Source organism: Schistocerca gregaria, chromosome 1, assembly GCF_023897955.1.
Source record: "Schistocerca gregaria isolate iqSchGreg1 chromosome 1, iqSchGreg1.2, whole genome shotgun sequence".
NCBI classification, from domain to species: domain Eukaryota; kingdom Metazoa; phylum Arthropoda; class Insecta; order Orthoptera; family Acrididae; genus Schistocerca; species Schistocerca gregaria.
The window spans coordinates 753,111,207-753,135,858 of NC_064920.1; the positions used below are offsets into that span (position 1 = coordinate 753,111,207).

The window sequence follows — 24,652 nt, forward strand, 5'->3', positions numbered from 1 at the left end:
GTGGCAAGTGCAGCAATTTTTCGCCATTCTATTTGTAATCAACAGGAATTCTATTATTTTCACAGTAAATGGTTTTTATATTGCAATACAGCTATTTCTTTAATGAGATGTCTGCACAACTTCAGTCACTCGTAGCAGACATTAACCGGTCGAACTCCACGATTCTATGTCAAATCTCTCCAGAGCTTTTACCGGCTGGAAATTGTATGTCCGCCTACACTTTTCGAATCGAAAATGTTAAATGCACGTTTCCATCTATCAGACTCTAAGCCACTGATAAACGACTGATATGTTCTACACAGTAGTCTCCTGAATATTTCATCCATCTTGTTATAATCTATTTTATGAGCAATAACAAAATCGCATGGGCGATAATGCAGGTAATCTTTAACTTAGCGAGACAGTTTCATCCTATTTAAATGTGGTTTTCCTTATTTCTTTTACATGATCTCTAACGCGTATGCGTGGTGCAAGTATTCTTTACAGAACCTAACCCTGCTTTCTGAACTCTGTGGTCCCTTCCTTCTCCATTATTAAACTCTGGAGGATAAAACTGAAGTTTGCTCTAACTAAAGGACCATCGTCTTTAAAGTATTCCTGTGCTTTAAAGAATGTTCGTGTAAATGAAAGTGTAAATTTTATTCAATTAAAGAAAACAACAAAAGAGAATTATTTTGTATTTGGTGGTAAGAAATTAATTAAAAAACGCCCAGGCAGACATATGTTTGTTGTTTTAATTCAGAAAGTATAGCGCTATTTCTCGTTTCGGTTCATTGGCAGCATCTCACGCTGTTATTTGCCCTGACTGTCCTCCCACGTTATCTGCTCATACTGCTATCTACCGTTTCTTTTTCTTCCCGTTCTCCTCTTCCCTTAAAGGGCGACCTAATTTTAAGTAAATTTGTTCCGTCGTCTGACGGTTTTGTTACCTATCCGACCGTAGTCATTTCAGTGTCCGATTTTGTTGTTTTGCCCATGCTTCAAAGCTCGTCTCTACGAACGGCATGAGGGGACGACACCGATACAAAAAAGAGAAGCCTGAACAGTAAGAGAGGATTCAGTCACAATCATAAAATTCAATAAATATTCTAGTACATTAGTTGCAGCAGGGTCCAACGACAACGGCCCTTTTTTTGCTTTCATTACAGCGTAATTACAAATGTTTACTAGTTTAATCCCATCAAAATAGACGTACTTGCATCAGAGCTTAGTAATTCATCAAATCAAAGAATGATTAAAACGTAAGACTCTAATTCAACTAAGCCCTTTTTGACTTTAGACTATGCAACCATTTAAAATGAGTTAACAATCGAAACTCCGCAGTAATGAATGCAAAATAAATATTTCAACCCCTCCAGTTATTAGTAGTGTGATAGGATGTGGTCTAGGGATAGCGTCTTTGATTCATAATCAAAACGTATTCGGTCCCGGGTTCGATCCCCGCCACTGCCTAAATTTTGATAAATAGTCAGCATTGGCGGCCGAAGACTTCCGGCATAAGAAGTGAGCCTCATTCTGCCAACGGCCTTGTCAAAAAGGGCGGAGGAGCGGATAGAGGTTCAGGGCACTCTCTTGTCCTAGGGGTGGGAAATTGCCCCTAAAGGCGGACGAATCAGCAATGATCAACGACATGAGGATGCAGAAGGCAATGGAAACCACTCCATTAAAGACACGTAACGTGTATCCACAGGACATGTGGCCTGTAGTTGAAGAAGTGTCATGATGATCTCTCCATTGGCAAAAGATTCCGGAATAGTCCCCCATTCCGATCTCCGGAAGGGGATTGCCAAGGGGTAGGTTACCATGAGAAAAAGATTGGATAATCAACGAAAGGATAACGTTCTACGAGTCGGGGCGTGGAATGTCAGAAGCTTTAACGTGGTACGGAAACTAGAAAATCTGAAAAGGGAAATGCAAAGGCTCAATCTAGATATAGTAGGGGTCAGTGAAGTGAAGTGGAAGGAAGACAAGGATTTCTGGTCATATGAGTATCGGGTGATATCAACAGCAGCAGAAAATGGTGTAACAGGTGTAGGATTCGTTATGAATAGGAAGGTAGGGCAGAGGATGTGTTACTGTGAACAGTTCAGTGACCGGGTTGTTCTAATCAGAATCGACAGCAGACTAACACCGACAACGATAGTTCAGGTATACATGCCACGTCGCAAGCTGAAGATGAACAGATAGAGAAAGTGTATGAGGATATTGAAAGTATAATGCAGTATGTCCTCCCCCCATGAACCATGGACCTTGTCGTTGGTGGGGAGGCTTGCGTGCCTCAGCGATACAGATAGCCGTACCGTAGGTACAGCCACAACGGAGAGGTATCTGTTGAGAGGCCAGACAAACATGTGGTTCCTGAAGAGGGGCAGCAGCCTTTTCAGTAGTTGCAAGGGCAACAGTCTGGATGATTGACTGATCTGGCCTTGTAACAATAACCAAAACGGCCTTGCTGTGCTGGTACTGCGAACGGCTGAAAGCAAGGGGAATCTACGGCCGTAATTTTTCCCGAGGGCATGCAGCTTTACTGTATGATTAAATGATGATGGCGTCCTCTTGCGTAAAATATTCCGGAGGTAAAATAGTCCCCCATAAGGATCTCCGGGCGGGAACTATTCAAGAGGATGTCGTTATCAGGAGAAAGAAAACTGGCGTTCTACGGATCGGAGCGTGGAATGTCAGATCCCTTAATCGGCCAGGTAAGTTAGATAATTTAAAAAGGCAAATGGATAGGTAAAAAGTTAGATATAGTGGGAATTAGTGACGTTCGGTGGCAGGAGGAACAAGACTTCTGGTCAGGTGACTACAGGGTTATAAACACAAAATCAAATAGGGGTAATGCAGGAGTAGGTTTAATAATGAATAGGAAAATAGGAATGCGGATAAGCTACTACAAACAGCATAGTGAACGCATTATTGTGGCCAAGATAGATACGAAACCCACACCTGCTACAGTAGTACAAGTTTATATGCCAACTAGCTCTGCAGATGACGAAGAAATTGAAGAAATGTATGATCAAATAAAAGAAATTATTCATATAGTGAAGGGAGATGAAAATTTAATAGTCATGGGTGACTGGAATTCGGTAGTAGGAAAAGGGAGAGAAGGAAACGTAGTTGGTGAATATGGATTGGGGCTAGGAAATGAAAGAGGAGCCCGCTTGGTAGAATATTGCACAGAGCACAACTTAATCATAGCTAACACTTGGTTTCAGAATCATGAAAGGAGGTTTTATACATGGAAGAACCCTGGAGATACTAAAAGGTAACAGATAGATTACATAATGGTAAGACAGAGATTTAGGAACCAGGATTTAAATTGTAAGACATTTTCGGGGGCACATGTGGACTCTGACCACAATCTATTGGCTATGAACTGTAGATTAAAACTGAAAAAACTGCAAAAAAGTGGGAATTTAAGGAGATGGGACCTGGATAAACTGAAAGAACCAGAGGTTGTACAGAGTTTCAGGAAGAGCATAAGGGAACAGTTGACAGAAATGGGGGAAAGAAATACAGTAGAAGAAGAATATGTAGCTTTGAGGGATGAAGTAGTGAAGGCAGCAGAGGATCAAGTAGGTGAAAAGACGAGGGCTACTAGAAATGCTTGGGTAACAGAAGAAATATTGAATTTAATTGATGAAAGGAGAATATATAAAAATGCAGTAAATGAAGCAGGCAAAAAGGAATACAAACGTCTCAAAAATGAGATCGACAGGACGAGCAAAATGTCTAAGCAGGGATGGCTAGAGGACAAAAGTAAAGATGTAGAGGCTTATCTCACTATGGGTAAGATAGATACTGCCTACAGGAAAATTGGAGAAAAGAGAGCCACTTGTATGAATATCAAGAGCTCAGATTGAAACCCAGTTCTAAGCAAAGAATAGGAAAGCAGAAAGGTGGAGGGAGTATATAAAGGGTCTCTACAGGGACGATGTTTATTGAGGACAATGTTATGGAAATGGAAGGAGGAGGTAGATAAAGATGAAATGGGAGATATGATACTGCGTGAAAAGTTTGACAGAGCACTGAAAGACCTAAGTCGAAACAGGGCCCTGGTAACAGACAACATTCCATTAGAGCTACTGACGGCCTTGGGAGAGCCCGTCCTGACAAAACTCTACCATCTGGTGAGCAAGATGTATGAGACAGGCGAAATATCCTCAGACATCAAGAATAATATAATAATTCCAATCCCAAAGAAAGCAGGTGTTGACAGATGTGAAAATTGCCGAACAATCAGTTTAAAAGTCACAGCTGCAAAATACTAAAACGAATTCTTTACAGACGAATGGAAAAACTAGTAAAAGCCGACCTTGGGGAAGATCAGTTTGGATTCCGTAAAAATACTGGAACACGTGAGGCAATACTGACCTTACGACTTATCTTAGAAGAAAGATTAAGGAAAGGCAAACCTACGTTTCTAGCATTTGTGGACTTCGAGAAAGCTTTTGACAATGTTGACTGGGAACCTCTCTTTCAAATTCTAAAGGTGGTAGGAGTAAAATACAGGGAGCGAAAGGCTATTTACAATTTGTACAGAAACCAGATGGCAGTTATAAGAGTCGAGGGACATGAAAGGGTAGCAGTGGTTGGGAAGGGAGTAAGACAGGGTTGTAGCCTCTCCCCGATGTTATTCAATCGATATATTGAGCAAGCAGTAAAGGAAACAAGAAAAATTCGGAGTGGGTATTAAAATCCATGGAGAAGAAATAAAAACTTTGAGGTTCGCTGATGACATTGTAATTCTGTCAGAGACAGCAAAGGACTTGGAAGAGCAGTTGAACGGAATGGACAGTGTCTTGAAAGGAGGATGTAAGATGAACATCAACAAAAGCAAAACGAGTATAATGGAATGTAGTCGAATCAAGTCGGGTGATGCTAAGGGAGTTAAATTAGGAAATGAGTCACTTGAAGTAGTAAAGGAGTTTTGCTATTTGGGGAGCAAAATAACTGATGATGGTCGAAGTGGAGAGGATACAAAATGTAGACTGGCAATGGCAAGGAAGGCGTTTCTGAAGAAGAGAAATTTGTTAACATCGAGTATTGATTTAAGTGTCAGGAAGTCATTTCTGAAACTATTTGTATGGAGTGTAGCCATGTATGGAAGTGAAACATGGACGATAAATAGTTTGGACAAGAAGAGAATAGAAGCTTTCGAAATGTTGTGCTACAGAAGAATGTTGAAGATTAGGTGGGTAGATCTCGTATCTAATGAGGAAGTATTGAATAGGATTGGGGAGAAGAGAAGTTTGTGGCACAACTTGACCAGAAGAAGGAAACGGTTGGTAGGACATGTTCTGAGGCATCAAGGGATCACCAACTTAGTATTGGAGGGCAGCGTGAAGGGTAAAAATCGTAGAGGGAGACCAAGAGATGAATACACTAAGCAGATTCAGAAGGATGTGGGTTGCAGTAGGTACTGGGAGATGAAGAAGCTTGCACAGGATAGAGTAGCATGGAGAGCTGCATCAAACCAATTTCAGGACTGAAGACAACAACAACAACAACAACAACAAGAAGAACAATGCAGTATGTAAATTGGGACGAAAATCAAATAGTCATGGGCGACTGGGATGCAGTTGTAGGGGAAGGAGTAGAAGAAAAGGTTACAGGAGAATATGGGCTTGGGACAAGGAATGAAAGAGGAGAAAGACTGATTGAGTTCTGTAACAAGTTTCAGCTAGTAATAGCGAATACCCTGTTCAAGAATAACAAGAGGAGGAGGTATACTTGGAAATTTCAATTAGATTACATCATGGTCAGACAGAGATTCCGAAATCAGATATTGGATTGTAAGGCGTACTCAGGAGCAGAGAAAGACTGAGATCACAATATAGTAGTGATGAAGAGTAGGCTGAAGTTTAAGACATTAGTCAGGAAAAATCAATACGCTAAGAAGTGGGATACGGAAGTTCTAAGGAATGTCGAGATACGTTTGAAGTTTTCTAACGCTTTAGATACAGCAATAAGGAGTAGCGCAGTAGGGAACACAGTTGAAGAGGAATGGACGTCTCTAAAAAGGGCCATCACTGAAGTTGGGAAGGAAAACATAGGTACAAAGGAGGTAGCTGCGAAGAAACCATGGATAACAGAAGAAATACTTCAGTTGATTGATGAAAGGAGGAAGTACAAACATGTTCCGGGAAAATAAGGAATACAGAAATACAACTCGCTGAGGAATGAAATAAATAGGAAGTGCAGGGAAGCTAAGACGAAATGGCTGCAGGAAAAATGTGAAGACATCTAAAAAGATATGATTGTCGGAAGGACAGACTCAGCAGACAGGAAAGTCAAAAGAACCTTTGGTGACATTAAAAGCAACGGTGGTAACATTAAGAGTGCAATGGGAATTCCACTGTTAAATGCAGAGGAGAGAGCAGATAGGTGGAAAGAATACATTGAAAGCCTCTATGAGGGTGAAGATTTGTCTGATGTGATAAAAGAAGAAACAGGAGTCGATTTAGAAGAGATAGGGGATGCAGTACTAGGATCGGAATTTAAAGGAGCTTTGGAAGACTTACGGTCAAAAAAGACTGAAGGGATAGATAACATTCCATCAGAATTTCTAAAATCATTGGGGGAAGTGGCAACAAAACGACTATTCTCGTTGGTGTGTAGAATATATGAGTCTGGCGACATACCATCTGACTTTCGGAAAAGCATCATCCACACAATTCCGAAGACGGCAAGAGCTGACAAGTGCGAGAATTATCGCACAATCAGCTTGACAGCTCATGCACCGAAGCTGCTTACAAGATTAATATACAGAAGAATGGAAAAGAAAATTGAGAATGCGCTAGGTGACGATCAGTTTGGTTTTAGAAAAGTAAAGGCACGAGAGAGGCAATTCTGACGTTACGACTAATAATGGAAGCAAGGCTAAAGAAAAATCAAGACACGTTCATAGGATTTGTCGACCTGGAAAAAGTGTTCGACAATATAAAATGGTGCAAGCTGTTCAAGATTCTGAGAAACGTAGGGGTAAGCTATAGGGAGAGATGGGTCATATACAATATGTACAACAACCAAGAGGGAATAATAAGAGTGAACGATCAAGAACGAAGTGCTCGTGTTAAGAAGGGTGTAAGACAAGGCTGTAGCCTTTCGCCCCTACTCTTCAATCTGTACATCGAGGAAGCAATCATGGAAATAAAAGAAAGGTCCAGGAGTGGAATTAAAATACAAGGTGAAAGGATATCAATGATTCGACTCGCTGATGACATTGCTATCCTGAGTGAAAGTGAAGAAGAATTAAATGATCTGCTGAACGGAATGAACAGTCTAATGAGTACACAGTATGGTTTGAGAGTAAATCGGAGAAAGACGAAGGTAATGAGAAGTAGTAGAAATGAGATCAGCGAGAAACTTAACATCAGGATTGATGGTCACGAAGTCAATGAAGTTAAGGAATTCTGCTACCTAGGTAGTAAAATAACCAATGACGGATGGAGCAAGGAAGACGTCAAAAGCAGACTCGCTATGGCAAAAAAGGCATTTCTGGCCAAGAGAAGTCTACTAACATCAAATACCGGCCTTAATTTGAGGAAGAAATTTCTGAGGATGTACGTGTGGAGTACAGCTTTGTTTGGTAGTGAAACATGGACTGTGGAAAAACCGGAACAGAAGAGAATCGAAGCATTTGAAATGTGGTGCTATAGACGAATGTTGAAAATTAGGTGGACTGATAAGGTAAGGAATGAGGAGGTTCTACACAGAATCAGAGAGGAAAGGAATATGTGGAAAACACTGGTAAGGAGAAGGGACAGGATGATAGGACATCTGCTAAGACATGAGAGAATGACTTCCATGGTACTAGAGGGAGCTGTAGAGGGCAAAAACTGTAGAGGAAGACAGAGATTGGAATACGTCAAGCAAATAATTGAGGACGTGGGTTGCAAGTGCTACTCTGAGATGAAGAGGTTAGCACAGGAAAGGAATTCGTGGCGGCCCGCATCAAACCAGTCAGTAGACTGATGACAAAAAAAGTTATCAGTCAGATACGTGCTAGTTTTATTATTATTATTATTTTTATTATTATTATTATTATTATTCGAGAGTCAGTTACCAGTTACTGCAGACAATAGTATGTTTGTTGATGTTTTAAACCAGCGTGAGATGCTCTTCAAATTTATTATTAGTTCTGCTAGTCGTTTGTCCAGCTGCCCACCCTTGTGAGTGTATCGAAAGCTAAAGACGTGCTACATGATCACTGCAACGTACAATACATTTGCCACCGCCAAGACTGTACATTGTTTCCAACATCGAAAACGGATATTTTTTACATTATTTATTGTCATTGCACGGCTGTTACATTTGTCATTATTATTTCGAATTATTATTTCATATTTCTAAGTATAACATGAAATAGTGTTGCATTCCTGCACTAAACTATTACATAATATTTCTACGCGTTGCTTCTAATTTATAGAGTCTTGTACATTGATGTTTTTTGTGTCAGTAAGTCGGTTAACGCTGAGGCAAAGAAAATTTTCTCATGTGCTATTATGAAGGTCAGTCCTCTACCAACTCTGATAATGTATGAAGCATGAATGCAGTAACGAATGTGCAGTTAAACTCGTCTGTAGTAACACTGAAATTGTTCACTTCAAAGTTTAATTTTCATCTCTGGTTTTTACACTTGATTTAGAAAGGTGAGAAACCTGAACTCATTTTCATCTGTATATCATGGCACGGTATCGCGATGGAGAAGCGTAAAGTGATTTGGTTCTCTTTTAGATATGGTTATTCAACGGACAGAATCACAGTTTCGCTTAAATCAACATTTCTAAAGCAACCATCGTTTACAATTCTGAGAGACTACGTTATAGTCTTATCTGAAAGTGGCATGCCGAATTGGTTCAGAATATCCGTAAATATCACTGTAATTGAGAAGGAAAGATAAAAAACGCATGCCTGATCATCTTCATCGTTTCGTTTCGGACACAGTCATGAGATGCTTACTAGTGTGCCTCAATTCAGCAGTATTTAATATAATTCCTAGTACCGATAAAATTCTCATGGATGTCTTGCTAGATTTAGTAAGAAGTTCTATGTCTTTGTGAAGCGCTACACTTTCGTGTGGTTTCAAATGATACGTGTCCTTCTCGTATATTGCATACTGAGATGAAAAGACTGACAGTCAAGGTGTAATAAAAGACACGGTAAAACTTTCAGGACTCAATCTTCACTCACAGGATAAGAAATATACACTCCTGGAAATTGAAATAAGAACACCGTGAATTCATTGTCCCAGGAAGGGGAAACTTTATTGACACATTTCTGGGGTCAGATACATCACATGATCACACTGACAGAACCACAGGCACATAGACACAGGCAACAGAGCATGCACAATGTCGGCACTAGTACAGTGTATATCCACCTTTCGCGGCAATGCAGGCTGCTATTCTTCCATGGAGACGATCGTAGAGATGCTGGATGTAGTCCTGTGGAACAGCCTGCCATGCCATTTCCACCTGGCGCCTCATTTGGACCAGCGTTCGTGCTGGACGTGCAGACCGCGTGAGACGACGCTTCATCCAGTCCCAAACATGCTCAATGGGGGACAGATCCGGAGATCTTGCTGGCCAGGGTAGTTGACTTACACCTTCTAGAGCACGGTGGGTGGCACGGGATACATGCGGACGTGCATTGTCCTGTTGGAACAGCAAGTTCCCTTGACGGTCTAGGAATGGTAGAACGATGGGTTCGATGACGGTTTGGATGTACCGTGCACTATTCAGTGTCCTCTCGACGATCACCAGAGGTCTAAGGCCAGTGTAGGAGATCGCTCCCCACACCATGATGCCGGGTGTTGGCCCTGTGTGCCTCGGTCGTATGCAGTCCTGATTGTGGCGCTCACCTGCACGGCGCCAAACACGCATACGACCATCATTGGCACCACGGCAGAAGCGACTCTCATCGCTGAAGACGACACGTCTCCATTCGTCCCTCCATTCACGCCTGTCCCGACACCACTGGAGGCGGGCTGCACGATGTTGGGGCGTGAGCGGAAGACGGCCTAACGGTGTGCGGGACCGTAGCCCAGCTTCATGGAGACGGTTGCGAATGGTCCTCGCCGATACCCCAGGAGCAACAGTGTCCCTAATTTGCTGGGAAGTGGCGGTGCGGTCCCCTACGGCACTGCGTAGGATCCTACGGTCTTGGCGTGCACCCGTGCGTCGCTGCGGTCCGGTCCCAGGTCGACGGGCACGTGCACCTTCCGCCGACCACTGACGACAACATCGATGTACTGTGGAGACCTCACGCCCCACGTGTTGAGCAATTCGGCGCTACGTCCACCCGGCCTCCCGCATGCCCACTATACGCCCTCGCTCAAAGTCCGTCAACTGCACATACGGGTTCACGTCCACGCTGTCGCGGCATGCTACCAGTGTTAAAGACTGCGATGGAGCTCCGTATGCCACGGCAAACTGGCTGACACTGACGGCGGCGGTTCACAAATGCTGCGCAGCTAGCGCCATTCGACGGCCAACACCGCGGTTCCTGGTGTGTCCGCTGTGCCGTGCGTGTGATCATTGCTTGTACAGCCCTCTCGCAGTGTCCGGAGCAAGTATGGTGGGTCTGACACACCGGTGTCAATGTGTTCTTTTTTCCATTTCCAGGAGTGTATGTGAAAATAGGTACGTAAGCGATTTAGTTTCGTGTCAGAAGTTACTTTCTGCAATTCTTTGTAGTACACGGAAACAGAACGTATCAACACATCACATTAAACTCTCTCTTTCATGAAATGTTCAAAACATCCTCCACTGGTACTGATAAATGCATCAGTGTTCCATCGCACTGAATCCTGGACGCGCTAACATGCATTGGAGTGTTGCGTGTGGTTTCGCAGCCGTCCGTAGTAAGAGTATGAAAACCCTCCGGACCAAGACCTGGTCGACTTTTATTTCTGGGATATTCGAAATTTGTTTTACCCGTATTGTAGAAGGCTAAACAACCATATAGAAAACTCCAACGGCTAAATCAGCATATCCGGGATTCGCCTTTTCGGTACATAAGGCGTCATTTTCAGATACAGGTGACTCGAAAATCTTCACACTGCACTTTTCCCGAAGGTCTCTCTTTGTTCATCAAACTAAATGGTAACAGTATCAATGAATTTTTGTTCTTTTTCTTAGTTGATAGTTCAGAAATATGGTACTCATATATGCAGAATAAATATTCATTGAAATAAGAGACTATCAGCAGGAAAAGATATTTGGAAACTTGAAGAATACCTCTGCAAAATTAATAAAGATGATGTTAATAGTAAAAGTTTTGGTGGGTATCTGGGTCACGTGCAGAAAAATAATTTTGCTTCTCAACTATTGAGGGGAAGGCGACTTTTCCGAACAAAGAGTTGAAAGAATTCTGCGATGCTTTTGCAGAGAGAGAAAACACTATGAGGAATGTTAGTGAATAGTGGAAACAAACGCAAAGCTGCAAATTCCAGCAATACTTATCGTGTCAAAATTGACCGCGCTAAAAAAAAGGTGAACGTGATGTGACGGTGAAAGATAAATTGCTGATAAAGCACACATGAAAATTAGCGATATAAAAATAAAACGAAATGTAGTGATTAAGTATGAAACAAAGATAATATCTATTAGCTGCCATCTAAGATGTACGATCTGGACAGAACTTGATCCACAAATAAACATAATACGACCAGAACCACACGTTACATGCGAATTAAATTCCGTAATTCTTGAAATCAACTTCAAAATAAATTGCCAAAATTTCATTCATGTTCCTTCTTCTTGGAATTATTTTTTAAAAAGACCTTTTTTTTAACTTCTGAAACAGTCTTCTGTCGAGTCGATTCAATAGATCCTTCAATATTCCCTCCTGTCTTCTAAATGAGCTACTTAACGTTAATATCATTCCCTTTGATCATTTACTTTTGCTCTGTGAATTTGTTTTCACTTACTTCACTGCTCTTCCGACACCTAAGATGATAATAGTACCACTGAGGTGAAACCCTGTCCCACAGATTTCTAATCCGTATTTCGTGATCAGAAAAATGGTTCAAATGGCTCTGAGCACTATGGGACTTAACTTTTGAGATCATAAGTCCCCTAGAACTTAGAGCTAATTATACCTAACTAACCTAAGGACACCACACACACCCATGCCCGAGGCAGGATTCGAACCTGCGACCGTAGCGGTCACGCTGTTCCAGACTGAAGCGCCTAGAAACGCACAGCCACAGCGGCCGGCTGTTCGAGAGAACCAGTGTTCAAATTCCCCTCCTTGTGCTTCTGAATCTGACTCATCCCAATGTAGGAATTGTTCCTTTGAAATGTTTTCTCCAGTTACACGGTCCAGCCACATTAATGTGGCCAACGCATATGTTCGACATCAACGTTGAATAACCACTCACACATGGCAGGTGGCTGCAGTGACATTAGATGGTATATAAAATGTGTCGGTGGGACGGACAAACAGTGCAGTCGTTGTTGTAAGGCGAAAACGGAGCGATTTTTCTGAAGTCCAAATGGGTACGACTATTCGCTATCGGGCCAAAAGTGGAAGCAATTCCGAAATGACTAAGTCTGTAAAATGTTCGGGTGCAGCTGTGATCAAAGTATACAGCGCATGGCAAAATTACGCTATCCAAACCGTCGTCGAGGGAAGTGTGGTACAGCACGGACCATAGAAGACAGGGATACGACGGCTGCAGAGACATGTACAGGCGAACAGAAGTGCAACTGTTCAGCAGTTGACCACCCAAATGTAGAAGGGGTACCAACACAGTCTCCTCAACGACCGTCCAGCGAACGTTGCTGCGTATGGGCCGCCGTAGCATATACCTGGTTCATGCATCCACTGTGTTCGTCTCAGACGGTGGCTGGAATTTTTACGCCAGTACCGTAACTGGACGTCCATTGAGTGGCGACAGGTGACCTTTACAGATGAATCACATTTTATGCTCCAACGGCACATGGATGTTGGCTTGTACGGCTTGAAATGTCTAAAAGCAAGCATCAAACTGTTGCGGAAGCAAAGGGAACTTCACAGATAACATAAACATAGCCAAAGCCTTGCAGACAAACAAAAATTACGCGAAGCGAAATGTAGTGTGAGGAGGGCTATGCGAGAGGCTTTCAATGAATTCGAAAGTAAGGTTCTATGTACTGACTTGGCAGAAAATCCTAAGAAATTTTGGTCTTCTGTCAAAGCGGTAGGTAAACCAAAACAAAATGTCCAGACTCTCTGTGACCAAAATGGTACTGAAACAGAGGATGACAGACTAAAGGCCGAAATACTAAATGTCGTTTTCCAAAGCTGTTTCACAGAGGAAGACTGCACTGTAGTTCCTTCTATAGATTGTAGCACAGATGACAAAATGGTAGCTATCGAAATAAACGACAGAGGGATAGAGAAACAATTAAAATCGCTCAAAAGAGGAAAGGCCGCTGGACCTGATGGGACACCAGTTCGATTTTACACAGAGTACGCGAAGGAACTTGCCCGCCTTCTTGCAGCGGTGTACCGTAGGTCTCTAGAAGAGCGTAGCGTTCCAAAGGATTGGAAAAGGGCACACGTCATCCCCCCGTTTTAAAGAAGGGACGTCGAACGGATGTGCAGAACTATAGACCTATGTCTCTAACGTCGATCAGTTGTAGAATTTTGGAACACGTATTATGTTCGAGTATAATGACTTTTCTGGAGACTAGAAATCTACTCGGTAGGAATCAGCATGGGTTTCGAAAAAGACGGTCGTGTGAAACCCAGCTCACGCTATTCGTCCACGAGACTCACAGGGCCATAGACACGGGTTCACAGGTAGATGCCGTGTTTCTATCAGGGAGCCTGTATCTAATATTTTCTGGGTATCATGAACAAATAAAGCGAGTTGGGTCTCCCACGATCGCTATTTCCGGGATCAATGTTGATTCCTACAAAGCAGATTCTGAGTTTCCAGAAATGACATGATACGCGAGCAAAAAACATGTTCTAAAATTCTACAACAGATCGACGTCAGAGATATAGGTCTATAGTTTTGCGCATCTGCTCGACGACCCTTCTCGAAGATTGGGCAACCTGTGCTCTTTTCCAATCATTTGGAACCTTTCGTTCCTCTAGAGACTTGCGGTACACAGCTGTTAAAAGGGGGGCACGTTCTTTCGCGTACTCTGTGTAGAATCGAATTGGTATCCCGTCAGGTCCAGTGGACTTTCCTGAGTGATTTTACTTGCTTTTCTGTTCCTTGGACACTTATTTCGATGTCAGCCATTTTTTCGTTCGTGCGAGGTTTTATAGAAGGAACTGCAGTGCGGTCAGGTTCCCAGGTAGATGCCGTGTTTCTTGACTTCCGCAAGGCTTTCGATACAGTTCCCCACAGTCGTTTAATGAACAAAGTAAGAGCATATGGACTATCAGACCAATTATGTGATTGGATTGAAGAGGTCCTAGATAACAGAAGGCAGTATTTCATTCTCAGTGAAGTCTCCCGAAGTAAGAGTGATTTCTGGTGTGCCGCTGGGGAGTGTCGTAGGACCGTTGCTATTCACAATAAATATAAACGACCTTGTGAATAATATCGAAAGTTCACTGAGGCTTTTTGCGGATGATGCTGTGATATATCGAGAGGTTGTGACAATGGAAAATTGTTCTGAAATGTAGGAGGATCTGCAACGAATTGACGCATGGTGCAGGAAATGGCAATTGAATCTCAATGTAGACTAGTGTAATGTGCTGCGAAGACGCAGAAAGAAAGATCCATTATCATTTAGCTACAGTATAGAAGGTCAGCAACTGGAAGCAGTTAATTCCATAAATTATCTGGGAGTAGGCATTAGGAGTGATTTAAAATGGAATGATCATGTAAAGTTGATCGTCGATAAAACAGATACCAGACAGATTCATTGGAAGAATCCTAAGGAAATGCAATAAGAAAACAAAGAAAGTAGGTTGCAGTACACTTGTTCGTCCACTGCTTGAATATTGTTCACCATTGTGGGATCCGTACAAGATAGGGTTGATAGAAGAGATAGAGAAGATCCAACGGAGAGCAGCACACTTCGTTACAGGATCATTTAGTAATCACGAAAGCGTTTCGGAGATGATAATCTCCAGTGGAAGACTCTGCAGGAGAGACGCTCAGTAGCTCGGTTTGGGCTTTTGTTAAAGTTTCGAGAATATACCTTGACCGAGCAGTCAAGCAGTATATTGCTTTCTCCTACGTATATCTCGCGAAGAGACCATGAGGCTAAAATAGAGACATTAGAGCCCACACACAAGCAAACCGACAATCCTCCTTTCCACGAACTATACGAGACTGGAATAGAAGGGAGAACCGATAGAGGTACTCAGTGTTCCCTCCGCCATACACCCTCAGGTGGCTTTCGGAGTATGGATGTCGATGTAGATGTAGATCCTGCAACAATCGTCGGAAGGCTCCAGGCGGGGAAGACGGGGGGTGGGGAGAGGTCGTTGTGTATGATCAGTAGAATATTTCCGTGGTATTCTCTGGAGAGCACAAAGCATGTCTCGCAGCGGTCCGTTCAGCTAAAAATGTATATTCAGGCTTTTGACAAGTGACCACATTAATGTGACTGTACAGTGTAAAATTGTTTCCCTTTCTTAATGACTTTCTCGTCGCCACGACATTAAACCGTTATCTTCCTCCCTTCCGTTCAAATGTTTAACAGCCTAGGCCCACAATTACAGCTGAAAATTTTTGGATTAACTGACGTGAACCGAAATGTGCCGGTCAAATACAGGGTGTCCCAAAAAGAATGACCAGACTTTAGCTTGTAATAATATTGAAACAAATGTCACTAGGTGACTGAAACAGCACTAGACGTAATCGTCGTGGTGTAGAGTTTCAGAAAAAATCCGCTAGATGTCACAACAAACGTGATTCACCTAAAGTTAATGTTTCTTGTGCTGCTTCGCAAAGCAAGGTTTATGGACCCTACTTTTTTGGAGAAGAAACCGTAACAGTCGAGTCGTATCTTGCAATGCTACGAAACTGGTTATACCCACAATTTGACTCTGACAATTTCATCCATCAGCAAGATGGAGCACCACCGCATTAGCACAACAACGACCGCAGTTTCCTCGATGCCAATGTGTCTCAACGTTAGATAGGGCGCACAGGACCGCGAGATCAGACTTTACACTCTTGGCCTGACTTAACACCATGTGATTTCTTCCTGTGGGGATATGTTAAACAATTTGTTTACGTTCCTCCCTTACTTCGTGACATTGATGATCTAAAAACCAGAATATCAGCTGCTGTAGCTTCAGTGACAGAAGACACCTTACGCTCAATTTGGGATGAATTCGGCAATCGGCTATTTTGTATCCCGCCTGGAAGGCGGTGCGTGTGTCTGCTCTTGAAAACTGAAGGGTAGGCCGAATGTAGGATGTTAGGAGGAGCAGGTGAAGTAGAACGCTTGGTACTGCAATTAAAAGTGGTTTTACTTAACTTTGGCTGAGGTGAGCACGTGGGTGCGAAGCCGTACAGGTATCAACGCTAACTGCTACTAGTAGTTGGACAAACTATCATTGAAGTAACTGAAATAACAAAGTCTGTAACGGTCCCCTATGAAACAGAAACAATGTTGCTTGGTCGTCTCCTGGGAATCCAGTGGGCTGAATCGCCCGGCGCTCGTAGAGCTGCACAGCGCCGGCTAGAGGGCGCTGTCGTCTGGGTCGGTGTCGTAGTGCCAACCTACCAACTTGCACCTACGCCGTGGCATCGTAGCTATCGATACCACAGGCTAGATGTCGTCCGTGCAGCCACTGGAGGACATATTGAACGTTTATCATGAATTTTTATAAACTTCTGTCTTTTCTGAGTAATTTAGTATGCAATTTGTTGGTGTTAAGCCCTTCTTACTAATGAATAATTCTGTTTAATATCGGGTCATTCTTTTTGGGGCATTCTGCCTATTATCTGACAAAAATAGGAGCAATTACCGATCGGTCATAACAAAACAGAATGTCAATATTTACATTATGGGGAGATGCGTGCCAGTACTGGTGGCAGTAAATCGGTACTTGTATTACTTATTGCTAGGCTAATGCAGAAAAACTGTAACTGATTGTGTGACTGCTACCATTAACACGAAGTGCTTTGAGTAACAGTTTAAATGATTAATGACGTTAAGCAGCACTTAATATCGCATTAAAAGAAAGTAGTTTGCAATATGATAGAGATGGATTAAGAATTGTATTCGTCCGTTCAGCTGAGATGTGCAAATGTGACAAATTTGAGAGCCTCTGACGGTATAGATGTTAGAGCACTGTTAGACGGATTAGGTACATTAGTTATATTGCGATAAACGCTCAACGTATTGACATCATTAACCGTTCGTGCCATCACACTGTCAGCGAGTGTTAATTGTGGGTGGTAATCGACTCTGTGACCAGGTATTCGACCACTGAACAGAATTTTCAGAAAACGTCGTAGAGGATTCCCACAACTGAATCCAGCCAGCATCTCAAACAAACACTTTCCGCAACAGCAGTCGGGCGCGATTCGCACACATTGAACATCTACGGCAGACTGACAGTTCTGCCCCTACACCCAGGACGCGTCAGCAAGACGCAGATGTTATCACTGTCACGCGATATACTCTGACTACTAGAACTGAGTAACGTGTTCGATGATTTATCCTCCACGTCGCTTTCGACAGTTGGTTGGATTAGTGTTTGTCAGACACGCAAAAAAGCGTCCTTCCTACCGTTCATCATATTGGTGGCTGTGTTTGGTGATGATCACAGTTTCATAGTTCTCCAGAGGTCCTGTTTTTAGTATCTAACGATGAATTAGGCCAAGAATAATATTTCAGGTGATAAATAGTGTCCTGCGTAACCTATGTAGTTCCATAACGTAGACGCCGTTTTCAAACATTGCAGTGATTCGATTCGTAGTGGCAACACCGCAGAAGTGTGATCTGACGTAATTTTAGCTGTACTACCGCTTCCGCTCGTCCCCAACTCTCGTCTCCTGGACTAGGTTATCAAGCCTATACGGTCCAATTCAGAGCAAAGTATCTAGCGGAGATATCACCTTCCAGCTTTGTCGCAGTCGTACAATGTAGGCTTTCACTGCCGTTGTATACTACAGTTAAAACTTCCGAGCTGAGAGGCGTTGGTCAGTATAGTTCAAAACTGTACAATAACGTTTCGTCTTCCACTGCGCGAGACACCTTCGGAGGTAGTTCAAAATGGTTCAAATGACTCTGAGCACTATGGGACTTAACATCTATGGTCATCAGTCCCCTAGAACTTAGAACTACTTAAACCTAACTAACCTAAGGACATCACACAACACCCAGTCACCATGGGGCCACCATAATCCCTGACCCCGCCGGGATCGGAGGTAGTTGTTTTACCGCCCAAGGTCGGAAACGAAATGTCAAGGAATAGCTTTAAGTATCGACTATAGCTTTTAAGATCATGATTTGTACCTCAAGTATACTCTCTACTGTTTTCAGTTAATTTATATGAGGTTTATTTCAGATATACCTGAAAGAAATATCATTTCTTCCGTTGTAAATTTCTCGTAGGGACAAGGTAATGGAATTACGGTGCACATGGTCCAGGAGGCAATGTTGACTTTTCTCTGGAAAGAATTATTGCAAAAGGCAAACAGAAAACCAGAACAGCTCCGCCGTATTTACGGAGCTATAAATACTCTCCGATATTGTCAAATGGAATAAGATGTTCGTTAATCTGAGAAGAATGGCGGTGGCGTAAAGAGGCAATCAAATAAACTGCAATATCTCGAAAAACAATCGGGAGAAATGTAAAGGTGTAATCAAGGAAGGCACGTTGTATTAAAAGGCGTGTGAGAAAGCTGCGTAATACGCTGCACCCTATCTTCTGTCGTGTCAAAAGAAAATCTTAAAGAAATGGACAAAAACGTCAGGCAATGAAGTTAACTATAAACAGAATATACCAATCTTAACGTCCCCAGGCGACACAGCCCTTCTGTACGAAAACCAGGACGACTTGGAAGACTTGTTGGGAGAAAGGTGGGTCATCAATGAGAGAGTTTGTGTTTAATATAAAATTGAACAAAACTGAAGTTAATGGCTCGTAGCGGAAAAGAGAATAACGACGCGTTAAATATAAAAAACAGTGAAGGAATAGTAGAAGACGCGGAAGATCTCTTCTAACAAGAAAAGAAAATCTCATTAGATTGACGAAGCAAGAAATACGTCAGGGACAGATTGGTACATGTGAGAATAGTTTCATTGTTGCAGTATTTACCACGGGAAGATGGTTCAAATGGCTCTGAGCACTCTGGGACTTAACATCTGAGGTCATCAGTCCCCCAGAACTTGAAACTACTTAAACCTAACTAACCTAAGGACATCACACACATCCGTGCCCGAGTCAGGATTCGAACCTGCGACCGTAGCAACAGCGCGGTTCCGGACTGAAGCGCCTAGAACCGCTCGGTCACGCGGCCGGCACCACGGGAAGACAGCAGGTGGAAAAGCTTGTAGGATTTAAAATATGGTGCTATTTAAAACAAACAGATAAAATACGAACTGAAATGATGTAACAGATGTGAGTTCGGAAGTATTCTTTGGCAAAATCTCATGAGAAGGACATATTGGTTAGCATGGGATGTGGCAAGGAGTCTAGATAAAAGTGACACTGGACCATGAAAAAGAAGCTCCCCTGCCAGTAGAGTGAAGACGAATGCTGTGATCTGTTATAATAGATGCCAGTGTGGGCTGCTTAAAACTCTCCTTTTTCTGATATAGTGCGTCAAGCATGGATGACTGGCAATAGCCTGTGCCGCGTTGTGTTGTTTTGAATAGTACGTAAACTAAGAAGGCAGCGTTATTTACCCTCATCTCGTTAATAATTTCACTCGGAGCACTGCCATCAGTTCTTGTGATGAGACACCGTGAGCCACCTAATCTCCTCCAGATTCCAGTCAAATATTGGGCTTCAGACTACCTGCTGGAACCGACTACCTGTGTAGCGACATCGCACTAACACGATTTGGAGACCTCGGTTATGATGCTGGTAGACGAAAGTCGGAATGAGGGAACAGATTATTGAGGTAGTCGTATGTACCAGGTATGCTGAGATTAGTAGTTTAGGGCAAGAAAAGTAGAGATGAACATTATCAAATCAGCTGAAATACTGACGTCTATTATTTAAAAAATTAAAAATTGTACATATCAGATAGACATACGAATCTTCTTTATTTCTCTCGATCCAGTTTCAAGCGAGGTAAAGCAGAAATGATTGATTCTTACGAAGAACTTCTATTCTGCACTGTCTTTGGGTTTTGCGGTGTACAGGGTGAGATTGTACTGAGTGTGTAACTTTGTAACTTTCGTGGGCAGGTTTCTCACGTCACAACAGGTAAGAAATGCTATGTACACGTACGTCAGGAAGTGTTTGTTTAACATCCTCATGAAAAAACGTGTCGCATCAAATATGGTACAAATTTTACATTTTACTCAAGAGCAGTAAATAATGGGGTACTCGTTGTGTTAGAACGTACTAGTGAATCACAGTAAGCCTTCAAAAAGTCTTGCAGCTACTTCAGTGCACCACTGGTCACGGAACACCATGAAATACTTCTATTTACAATTACGCCGGACGATTCACGTCTTGATAAACGTGTAATACTATTACGTGTGCGAGACTGGGTCACCGGCTCAATGGAAATACAATACTCGACTTGAAGCGACATGTTTGCCATACCTAGAACGGTAGGAATGGACTAGCTTCATTGCTTGCATGCTAGCCAATTTGATTTCTGGCCTTTTGTGTGCACAAGTCTGAATAAACAAGAGTAGTTACTTAACGAACACATCGAAGATGCCTGAAAATCTATTCGCAACCTGCCTGAGATTGATGAACAGCTGCGACAACCAGTGGTTCTACATATTGGACGGTGGAGTGAACTAGGTGGAAGACATTTCTGAATATTTCTTGTGATTCGCTACTAATATTAAATAGGTCTAGTAACACTATTGGTCTCTGTTTTGCAAGTATAACATATAATCTGCAGCATACCTATGGAAGCAAGTTTTTACGTCTGTCTCGTAACCCAGACACTTTCTGATGTACGTTAGTATAAAATTACTGATTTTTTTTTTGTGTGTGAGTAACCTACTCTCAAGGCTTACGCACTTACTTCAGACACATAGACGTAAGAAAGATTATTTAATTCATCTTGAAGGTCTGCATCGTCGAAGGCGAAGCATTCTCAGGAACTGTCTGCTCCTATTGCCCCATTTGGAACTTTTCGATTAAGACCCCTCTAACTGGTTTCAAACATCTTCAATTACGCACCTTAACAACAAATACAATACTACTTTAGGACTTTACATTTTTCTGTAGACTCGTACCCGCAAATGGAAGCGTTCCACACAGTCTCGTATTTGGATGCAATCGCCTCTCGAGTGAGTTACAAATAGTTTCAAATATCCCAGCAAACCATGACGAGATTGTATAATTCGGTGCTCCAGCTCTTCAGTATTGTCAAAGGGTGTGCCGTACACATCTCTTAGGCACAGACCCTGCTCGTTCTATCCAGGTTTGACCATATTAGCGCGTTAGATGCCATCCTCCGTCAGTAGAAAATGTGCCGGGGTCACGTCACAAATGTATTATATTGTCCGACCTTTGGTTCAGAAGTTTGAACGTAATGAGGCGGGGGCTTAAACGAAAAGTATACACTTCAAACACACTTTTACTAACTAGGATAATATTTGAGGATTTACGTCTTCCAAGGTTTTTAGCCAGATGATCGTGTCTGACTGGTTGAATGTTTCGTCAGCGTACCTCGAAGACGTAATTGACGTTCTGCCTTGGGAACCGTCGTCTCAGTTGTTACAATAAAACAAGAAGCACTGTCTGCATCACAATTTTTATAAGCGGTTACCGGTTTCGATCTGCCCTGCAGATCATCTACAGTTAAAGCTCCGCAAGCTGCAGTTTGTCTACAGGGATGTACCTCGAAGACATCATCAGGTGCTCTTGCTGAGCGTCAGGAATACCTCATGATGTGAGTGACGCAGGATGATGAAATATTGTGCCAGTGAGACACCATTATCCGACTGAAAACCCATCAAGACTCAAATCGTGACCATCAGCAGCGCCGGAAGAACACGACAAGTTAGAACAATGTTCCATATTTAAGTCAGCGATGGATCGTAACCACACATCCGCAGTCATGTCGCGGACGGTTCGTTTATGGACTGACGCTTACTGGAAAACGGACAAACCTGTTTACTGGAGCATTTCTGTTTCCATTATCGTGTACTTTCACTCGTGTCACTTTTAGCTATTAATTTTGATGCAACGTGTGTACAGGGTGTTACAAAATGGTACGGTCAAACTTCCGGAAACATTCCTTACGCACAAAGAAAGAAAATATGTTATGTATACATGTGTCCGGAAACGCTTACTTTCCATGTTAGAGCTCATTTTATTACTTTTCTTCAAATCACATTAATCATGGAATTGAAACACACAGCAACAGAACGTACCAGCGTGACTTCAAACATTTCGTTACAGGAAATGTTCAAAATGTCCTCCGTTAGCGAGGATACAGGCTTCCACCCTCCGTCGCATGGAATCCCTGATGCGCTGATGCAGCCCTGGAGAATGGCGTATTGTATCTCAGCCGTCCACAATACGAGCACGAAGAGTCTCTACATTTGGTACCGGGGTTGCGTAGACAAGAGCTTTCAAATTCCCCCATAAATTAAAGGCAAGAGGGTTGAGGTCAGGAGAGCGTGGAGGCCATGGAATTTGTCCGTCTCCACCAATCCATCGGTCACCGAATCTGTTGTTGAGAAGCGTACGAACACTTCGACTGAAATGTGCAGGAGCTCCATCGTGCATGAACTACATGTTGTGTCGTACTTGTAAAGGCACATGTTCTAGCAGCACAGGTAAAGTATACCGTATGAAATCACGATAACGTGCTCCATTGAGCGTAGGTGGAGGAACATGGGGCGCAATCAAGACATCACCAACAATGCCTGCCCAAACGTTCACAGAAAATCTGTGTTTATGACGTGATTGCACAATTTCGTGCGGATTCTCGTCAGCCCACGCATGTTGATTGTGAAAATTTACAATTTGATCACGTTGGAATAAAGCCTCATCCGTAAAGAGAACATTTGCACTGAAATGTGGATTAGCACATTGTTGGATGAACCATTCGCAGAAGTATACCCGTGGAGGCCAATCAGCTGCTGATAGTGCCTGCACACGCTGTACATGGTACGGAAACAACTGGTTGTCCCGTAGCACTCTCCATACAGTGACGTGGTCAACGTTACCTTGTACAGCAGCAACTTCTCTGACGCTGACATTAGGGTTATCGTCAACTGCACGAAGAATTGCCTCGTCCATTGCAGGTGTCCTCGTCGTTCGAAGTCTTCTCCAGTCGTGAGTCATAGGCTGGAATGTTCCGTACTCCCTTAGACGCCGATCAATTGCTTCGAACGTCTTCCTGTCGGGACACCTTCATTCTGGAAATCTGTCTCGGTACAAACGTACCGCGCCACGGCTGTTGCCCCGTGCTAATCCATACATCAAATGGGCATCTGCCAACTCCGTATTTTTAAACATTGCACTGACCGCAAAACCACGTTCGTGATGAACACTAACCTGTTGATGCTGCGTACTGATGTGCTTGGTGCTAGTACTGTAGAGCAACGAGTCGCATGTCAAGACAAGCAACGAAGTTAGCATTACCTTCCTTCAATTGGGCCAACTGGCGGCGAATCGAGGAAGTACATGAAACTAAAATGAGACCTATCTTGGAAATTAAGGGTTTCCGGACGCATATCCACGTAACATCTTTTCTTTATTTGTGTGTGAGGAATGTTTCCTGAAAGTTTGGCCATACCTTTTTGTAAGACCCTGTATAAGGTGGGAGAAGACTCCAGCTGTTTGCTTACAGGTGGTATACAATTGCCTTAGGACGTGCCGAAATACTCCGACAGCTAGATTGCCCTACCTCTGGCAGGTCCGGACGTAACGACGTACTTCCTCATGGCGGCGGCGCTTGCGGAGCGAGCGGCTGGCGCGAGCAACAAGTGCGCGCTGCAGCTGTCCGGCGTGTAAACAAACGCGAGTGTGGCGCGGTGTCGTGGCGCAGCGCACCGCGGAGGCGGCAGCCAGGCAGACTGGCGCGGCGGCCGGCGTGCGGCGCGGCGTGGCTGGAGGGGCGGCGCGGTGGGGGCCGCGCACGTGCCTCGGCCCGAGCCGCAGTCGCGCGAGCGAGCGCCCGCCGCTGACCTCGCGGCCAGCCGGGAATTCGTGGGCCGCGCCCGGCGCCCGGCGCCCGGCCCTAGCAACAGCTCCCTCTCCCTGTCGCCGCCTAGAGGGCATCGGCAGGTGTCTCCACGCTCGTACGCTTCGTCAACAACGTTTCGCAAGGAATGCTAATCAATAAGTGGCACGTACCTAAAATAAGCAGGCGGGACAGAAAAGTTGGTCGCCCCAGGAGACATCACTCTAATATCGTTAGATGCCTCCTATAAATTCCATAATGACCTCGATTCGGCGAGGAAGAGAAGCCACAAGGCTGTTGGTTCAAATGGCTCTGAGCACTATGGGACTTAACTTCTGAGGTCATCAATCCCCTAGAACTTAGAACTACTTAAACCTAACTAACCTAAGGACATCACAC

General features: G+C 43.4%; 1 protein-coding gene across 2 annotated transcripts in view; it reads right to left on the reverse strand.

Moving 5' to 3' along the window:
* The window catches only part of LOC126267692 (probable 3',5'-cyclic phosphodiesterase pde-5), a 1,251,264-nt gene extending 1,227,122 nt beyond the window's left edge, over positions 1-24,142 (reverse strand). For both annotated transcript variants that reach the window (XM_049973005.1, XM_049972997.1), the window contains exon 1: positions 23,978-24,142. In XM_049973005.1, coding sequence (XP_049828962.1) covers positions 23,978-24,014 — 37 coding nt within the window. In that variant the 5' untranslated portion in view covers positions 24,015-24,142. The remainder of the gene's footprint in view (positions 1-23,977) is intronic.
* Between the last annotated feature and the right edge of the window lie 510 nt (positions 24,143-24,652).